This window comes from Leuciscus leuciscus, assembly GCF_965113295.1.
Source record: "Leuciscus leuciscus genome assembly, chromosome: 2".
Classification (NCBI taxonomy): Eukaryota; Metazoa; Chordata; class Actinopteri; order Cypriniformes; family Leuciscidae; genus Leuciscus; species Leuciscus leuciscus.
In genome coordinates, this window is record NC_138726.1 from 33,616,914 (window position 1) to 33,624,754 (window position 7,841).

General features: G+C 57.2%; 1 protein-coding gene across 1 annotated transcript; it reads right to left on the reverse strand.

Annotated features, from left to right (window-relative positions):
• Positions 1-2,538: 2,538 nt before the first annotated feature.
• LOC309483324 (uncharacterized protein) lies at positions 2,539-7,427 on the reverse strand (the record flags this gene model as incomplete). Its single annotated transcript, XM_082149095.1, has 3 exons — positions 6,630-7,427; positions 6,092-6,187; positions 2,539-2,655 (listed from the first exon to the last, which is right to left on the reverse strand). Exons 1-3 carry the CDS (start codon positions 7,350-7,352, stop codon positions 2,539-2,541), a joined length of 936 nt encoding a protein of 311 aa, XP_082005221.1. The 5' UTR covers positions 7,353-7,427.
• Between the last annotated feature and the right edge of the window lie 414 nt (positions 7,428-7,841).

The following is a 7,841-nucleotide window of genomic DNA, read 5'->3' on the forward strand; positions in this document are numbered from 1 at the left end:
AATCTTGCAGAGATGGAGAGCGTGAGTAGGAGCTGTCCATGAGCTAGCAGGAGCAGCTTTATGACTCCTTTATGACGGCCTGTCGGTGGCGTCGGCTTTATTGTATCCAAACGATGGTCGCCGATGATTGACCTGGTCGACGTGACCAACCCCCGAGTAGGCGTGCTCACCCTGCGCCTGCACAATAAAACCACCATCCGGATCGTACAGATATATGCACCAACAGCAGCAGCTGCGGCCGAGCAAGAGGAGGATGTGCTTGAGCAGTTCTACGAGGCAGCCACTACCCCCCGTGCCACCTACCTCGTCCTGATGGGCGATTTCAATGCCAAGGTGAGCAAGGGGTTGGATGGCGAACGCTTTGTCGGCCCGTTCGGCTGCGGCAACAGGAACGGACCGGGTGAGCGACTGGTTGCAATGGCCGAGACCAACCGGCTGTTCATCGGCAACAGTCTATTCAAAAAGCGCCCTGGTCGCCGATGGACATGGATGTCCCCCAATGGAGAGACAACCAACGAGATCGACTATGTCCTCTGCAGCCACCGCCGCATCCTGCAGGACGTCGCTGTCATCGGCCGCAAGTTCTTTGACACGGGCAGCGACCATCGGCCGGTAAGGGCCAAGCTGGTCATCATTCCATCAACGGCAGGACCGAAAAGCGTGCACTGGCAGCCAGCAACCGGGCAAAGCAGCCGGTCACCATTGATCCGGCCGTTTTCCACACTCTGATTGACCACACTAACTGGGCCCAGCTTGAAACGGACATCGACCAGGACTACGACCATTTCATTGGCCTGCTCAAGTCAAGCCGCGATGCAGCCGGGCCAGCCGAATTTCGGACGCCTGGCCTGGACGGCGTTGAGATCGAGCTACTCAAAGCCGGCGGCCACTCACTTTGGATGGCCATGGCGGCCCGATTCAGCCGCTACATGGCACAATGTCAAATCCCCAAACAGTGGAAGATGGCCAAGACAGTACTGCTGTTCAAGCAGGGCGACCGCGAGCTGCTCAGCAACTACCGGCCGATCACATTGTTGTCGGCCGTGTACAAGATCTTCACTAAGGTGCTGCTCAACCGGTTGGCTAAGCAGCTAGACGAACAACAACCCGTCGAGCAGGCCGGATTTAGATCTGGCTTTAGCACCATGGACCATGTGCAAGTGCTGAACCAGCTGCTCGAGCGGACCAGGGAGTACAAGATGCCGCTGGTCCTGGCTTTCGTCGACTACAAGAAGGCCTTCGACTCGGTCGAGATTAACGCCGTGTTGCTCGCCCTCCAACAACAAGGCATCGGTGACGAGCATGTGGCCCTGCTGCAGGAGCTGAATAGCAACTGCGCTACCACCATCACCCTGTTCGACCGGCCGCTTAATATCAAGGTCGGCCGTGGGGTCAAGCAGGGAGACACCATCTCGCCCAAGCTTTTCACCGCCTGTCTCGAGCAAATTTTCCGGCAGCTCAACTGGGACGAGGTCGGCATCAAGATCAACGGCCGCTGGCTCAATCACCTGCGCTTTGCCGATGACATCGTGCTGATAGGCTGTTCGGCGGTCGATGTACAGCAGCGGCTTGACCAGCTCAAAATCGGCCTCAAAATCAATCTGGCCAAAACTAAGTGGATGCGCAACGATCAAGTGGCCGACACCACCCTCCATGTCGACCAGCATCAGCTCCAGCAAGTAGATAGCTATATCTACTTGGGCCAGGAGCTGACCACCGACCATAAGATTGGCCGAGAACTGGCACGACGACGCCGAGCAGCCTGGGTCAGCTTCGGCTCAATTGCCGAGACGGCCAACAACAGAGCCAATGACCCGGACATCAGGGCTGCCCTATTCAACAGCACCGTCCTGCCGGCCATGCTCTATGGGGCCGAGACCTGGACAATGACGGCGGCCAACCGGCTAAAGCTGGCCGTGATTGAACGCGCAATCGAGCGCCGCATGATCGGGGTCCAACAGACCGACCACGTCCGCAACGAGCAGTTGCGGGCCATGACCAGGGTGGACGATGCGGTGGACCTGGCCAACAAGGCCAAGAAGCGCTGGGCCGGGCACCTGATGCGGCGGACGGACGAAAGATGGACGCGCGAAGTCACCGTCTGGTTGCCGATCGATATCAAGCGGCCACGTGGACGCCCTGCAACACGATGGCGCGACTCGCTACGACAAGATCTGGGACACAATTGGATGAGGCTCGCCCAGGACCGACAGACCTGGGTAGATCGTTGTGGTCTGCGCTGACCACTTTTGGCCGGCGAAGACAGACCGATTCTGGAATTCTGGAAAATTAATTTAGCTACCTCAAGTTAACCCAATTAACTGACCCAAATATTAATAATTAATCATAATTGATAATTATGAGTTATTATTAATATTTCCCCTTAGAGCTAACAAGCTTCCCCTTGTTACATCTGTGAGTGATAAGGTTGGTTCTGTCAAACAAAGACCTGGTTTAAAAGTTGGTGTGTGTAGGAGTCTTCTACCCAGGCCAATGTGTGTACCGTTCCAAGACCTAGCTGATTTAGTTAGCTAGGTTTTATGTTGATTTAGTTCTTAATGGACAAAAGGTTAGGGCACTTGTAGACACAGGAAGTAAGCAATCACTGGTGCATTGCAGCTGACTTGGTACCTGTAGTTTTGAGGAGTCATACATCTGTAGAACAGATATGTTGTGTTCATGGAGAGGAAAGGCAGTACCCCACTGCAAGTATTGAGGTTAATGTACAGGGGCAGGCGGTAGGTGTAGGTAGGTGTAGTGGATGGTTTACCATATCCAATGATTTTGGGCAGAGACTTACCTGTTTTAGTAGATCTACTCACTGATGGCAATGAAAGCATTGCTAGGGCTCAGAAACAAAAGGCAGATGTTCAGGACCTGAGTATGTTACCTTACTTTGGGGCAGATTTGGAAGCTCAGCCAGGTAAGCCTAGGAAACGTAGAGAAACGTCTCGGTTACGTTTGTAACCCTCGTTCCCTGAGTAGGGAACGGAGACGTTACGTTGGATGACGACGAATGGGGTTTCGCTTAGAAAGCCTATCATCTTTGAGTATATAAAACGAGCCTATGGCAAAGAAATGCCATGGGTCTGCGGAATTTGCATAGCGTAACTCCGCCCCACCCTGGGGGTATATAAGGAAGTGCGCTGGCAACATGCAGATATGTCTTCGCTGAGGAGCCGAGACTGAACTCAGGCGTACAGCGGAAGTGGCAGGGAGACGTAACGTCTCCGTTCCCTACTCAGGGAACGAGGGTTACATACGTAACCGAGACGTTCCCTTTCGTAGTCACTCCGAGTTACGTCGGATGACGACGAATGGGGTTCCCAGTGTAATCACGCCACCTCTCGACTGTCTTCCAGTGCCCTGCGTAAGTGTGAGCTCCCTGTCGTGAGACTGGCACGGACGAAGGACTCCTACTTAACACAGGAATACCAAGGTATACTGGGAAGCATATCTCAGTGGAAATATGCAATCATGCCCAACCCGAAGGGGGGGACTTGGAATACACATATGACCCCGGGGGGGCTGCATATGGAGAACACTGGGGTGTCCAGCCGCAGGTGGAATATTTCAACCCCAGGGGTGGCAAGGTGGCTTGCCGAGGGAAAGACACATGCTCAAGGAGGCTTACAGTGGAAATACACATGTGGGGGTCGCCCAGAGGGGGAACCATGCACATGGAGGCACCTAGCCAAGCGCAAAAGCAGCCGGTGGCAAAAACTTTGGCGTTGACGTCGTCAGTGCTGGAGGAGACTCAGGGCTTATTAGGCTCACCTGAGGAAAATATCGCACGCATCCCGTCCGTGGAGAGGAATGGCGAGCAAGCGAAGACACCTGAGCAGAATCTATTACCGGCTAGTTGAAGCGAGTACATGAGAAGAAACTGGCTCCACTCGGAGATTGTAGATGTAGAATCTCGCGAATGTGTTAGGTGTCGCCCAGCCTGCAGCTCTGCAGATGTCTGTTAGCGAGGCGCCATGCGCTAGAGCCCAAGAGGATGCCACACTCCGAGTGGAGTGGGCCGTCACACCAAGGGGGCATGGTCGACCTTGCTGCTGGTAAGCCAAAGCAATGGCGTCCACTATCCAGTGAGACAACCTTTGCTTGGAGAGAGCCTTTCCCTTCAGCTTCCCACCATGACAGACAAAGAGCTGGTCAGAGGTCCTGAAACACTGCGTTCTGTCTACGTAAGCACGGAGGGCGCGTACTGGACAGAGCAGTGCCAAGGCTGGGTCTGCCTCCTCCAAAGGCAGCGCTTGCAGGTTCACCACCTGGTCTCGAAAGGGAGTGGTGGGAACCTTGGGCACATATCCAGGCCGGGGTCTCAGGATCACGTGAGAGTTAGCCGGCCCGAATTCCAGGCATGCTTCGTCAACCGAGAATGCCTGCAGGTCCCCTACCCTCTTGATGGAGGCCAATGCAACCAGGAGCGCTGTCTTCATCGACAGGAACTTAAGCTCCACTGATTGCAGAGGCTCAAAGGGAGCACTCTGCAGGGCAGTTAAAATTATTGAGAGGTCCCAAGAGGGAACGAGAGGAGGGCGAGGAGGATTCAGTCTCCTCGCTCCTCTCAGGAACCTGATGATCAGGTCGTGCTTTCCCAAAGACTTACCATCAACTGCGTCGTGATGTGCGGCAATGGCGGAAACATACACTTTCAGGGTGGAGGGAGACAGCCTTCGCTCCAACCCTTCTTGCAGGAAGGAAAGCACGACACTGATCGGGCATTTCGTGGGTTCTTGATGTTTAGAAGAACACCAGTTGACGAAGAGGTTCCACTTCAACGCATAGGCATGTCTCGTGGACAATGCTCTAGCGGAAGTGATGGTAGCCACCACCGCTGGTGGTAGGGTACTCAAACCTACCTCGTCCCGTCCAGGAGCCACACGTGGAGGTTCCAAAGATCGGGGTGAGGGTGCCACAGGGTGCCCCGTCCCTGAGAAAGCAGGTCCTTCCTCAGAGGAATAGGCCAGGGAGGTGCTGTCGCGAGGAGTACTAGTTCTGGGAACCAGGTGCGGTTGGGCCAATACGGGGCAACCAAAATCACCTGCTCCTCGTCCTCCCTGATCTTGCGCAAGGTCTGCGCAAGAAGGCTCACTGGGGGAAACGCATACTTGCGGCCCCGCGGCCAGCTGTGCGCCAGTGCATCCGTGCCGAGCGTGCCCTCGGTCAGGGAATAAAACAGGTCGCAATGGGACGAGTCGTGGGAGGCAAACAGATCTATCTGAGCGTCCCCGAACTGATCCCAAATCAGCTGAACCGACTGGGGATGGAGTCTCCATTCTCCAGCGAGAGGCCGAAGCCGAGACAGCTCGTCGGCCACACGGTTCAGGTCTCCCGGGATATAAATGGCTCGAAGCGACCTCAGATGCTTCTGACTCCATATGAGGAGGTGGCGGGCGAGTTGCGACATACGGCGGGAGCGTAGACCACCTTGTCGGTTGATGTACGCTACTGTTGCGGTATTGTCTGATCGGACTAGTACGTGCTGGCCCCTGAGCAACGCACGGAAGCGGTGCAGGGCGAGACGTACAGCCAGCAACTCGAGGCAATTGCCATGCAAAAGGCGCTGGGGTCCTGTCCAGGAGCCCGCGGCAGCATGTCCATTGCACATGGCGCCCCAGCCCGTGGTGGAGGCATCTGTTGATACAACAACATGCCTGGAAGCTCGTTCTAAGGGCACACCAGCCCGAAGAAAACTGAGGCTCGACCACGGGGTGAAGGTCTGACGGCAGGTCGGAGTCACTGGGACTCGGAGCGTGCCGTGTTGCCATGCCCACCTCGGTACTCAATCGCGAAGCCAAAGCTGAAGCGGTCTCATATGAAGCAATCCGAGTGGCGTTACTGCGGCTGCGGATGCCATATGCCCCAGGAGCCTCTGAAATAATTTCAGTGGAACCGCACTCTTGCCCTCGAATTGACGAAGGCAAGTCAGCTCGCTCGTAAGCTGCGCGCACATGGCGACCGAGTCGATCTCCATACCGAGAAAAGAGATCCTCTGCACGGGGCAGAGTTTGCTCTTCTCCCAGTTGACCCGAAGGCCCAGACGAGCTAGGTGCCGGAGCACTAGGTCCCTGTGTTCGCAAACCTGGTCTCGAGAGTGAGCTAGGATCAGCCAGTCGTCGAGATAGTTCAGGATGCGAACCCCGTGTTCGCGTAGGGGAACAAGGGCTGCCTCGACGACCTTCTTGAAGACGCGAGGAGACAGGGCTAGCCCGAAAGGGAGAACCGCGTACTGGTATGCCTGCCCCTCGAAAGCAAACCGTAAGAACGGTCTGTGTCGAGGAAGAATGGAGACATGGAAGTAGGCGTCCTTCAGGTCGATCGCTGCAAACCATTCCTGCGGCCGCACGCATTCGAAAATGCGTTTGGCCGTGAGCATCTTGAACGGCATCCTGTGAAGGGAGCGGTTCAAGACGCGCAGGTCCAGGATTGGTCGTAACCCACCGGTTTTCTTCGGTACATTGAAGTAGGGGCTGTAGAATCCGGACTTCATTTCGGCAGGAGGGACAATCTCGATCGCACCCTTCGCCAGTAGGGTGGCGACCTCCGCTCTCATGACAGGGGCATTGCCACCGACCATCGTGAAGCGGACTCCCCTGAAACGGGGAGGAGATCGCGTGAACTGAATTGCGTAGCCGAGCCTGATGGTCCTCGCGACCCAGCGGGACAGTCTGGGAAGCTCTAACCAGGCTCCCAAAAACTGTACCAGCGGGGTCATGCGGACCACAGACGTACCCTCGGTGGTGCAGCGAGGCGGAATGACCGGCCCAGGCGTGGGTGGCATAGCGGCCCGGTGCGGGGGCACGGTCATTAGCCGCATCCTGCCAGAGGAGGCCAGGGGAGGACCAGCGTCCCACGGGGGCGTGCTCTGGCAGGGGTCTGGCGACAGAGGGGGACGAGAGTGGCGAGGCCCGTGAGCGACAGCGCACTGTCATCCGAGAACTCTGTGTGCTCAGAGATGGGTATGTCAGTTCTGTCTTTAACCACATTAGGGTGCTGCCCGTCGAGGGACGAGCAGCGGGGGTGGGAAAACCAAGGATTCTCCCCCGGCCCTCCACCGGGGGAAGGAGCGGCCCTGCTACCGTCTCCTGCACAGAACTGGAAGCCATCTCTGAGCAGCCCGTCTCAGGAGCGCCGCTTGGCCTGGCGTTTAGCGGGGCGCGGGGCTGGAGGGGGCTCTGATGCCTTCCTGCGGTTTCCTCCACGGGGCGGCCCGGATGAAGGCTGCTGCTGGGGCCGTACAGGAGGGGGGGGAACCGCAGGAGGGCATCCTCGGCGGCGAGCGGGCTGAGACGCCTGTGCCGACGGCTGGGTGGAGGCAGCAGCGGGCCTTCGGGGCAGGTCATGTTTTAGAGCCTCAGTCTGCTTCTGAGCAGTCGAGAACTGCTGGACAAAGTCATCGACTGCTCCGCCGAAGAGGCCAGCTTGGGATATGGGGGTGTCGAGGAACCGGGTTCGCTCGGCCTCCCGCATATCAGCCAGGTTGAGCCACAGATGTCTCTCCTGGACCACGCAAGTGGACATCACCTGACCCAGGGAGCGTGCGGTCACCTTCGTCGCCCGGAGAGCGAGGTCGGTGGCGGCACGCAGCTCATCAAAGAGCCCTGGGTCAGTCCTGCCCTCGTGCATGTCACGCAACATCTGGGCCTGGTAGACCTGGAGTGTCGCCATGGCATGCAGTGAGGAGGCCGCCTGCCCCGCAGCTCTATAGGCCTTCGCCACAAGGGTGGAGGAGAACCTACAGGCCTTGGAGGGGTGCTTTGGGTCGCCGCGGGAAGAAGCACTCTGGGGACACAATTGCATGGCCACAGAGCGCTCAACCTGGGGAACCCCAG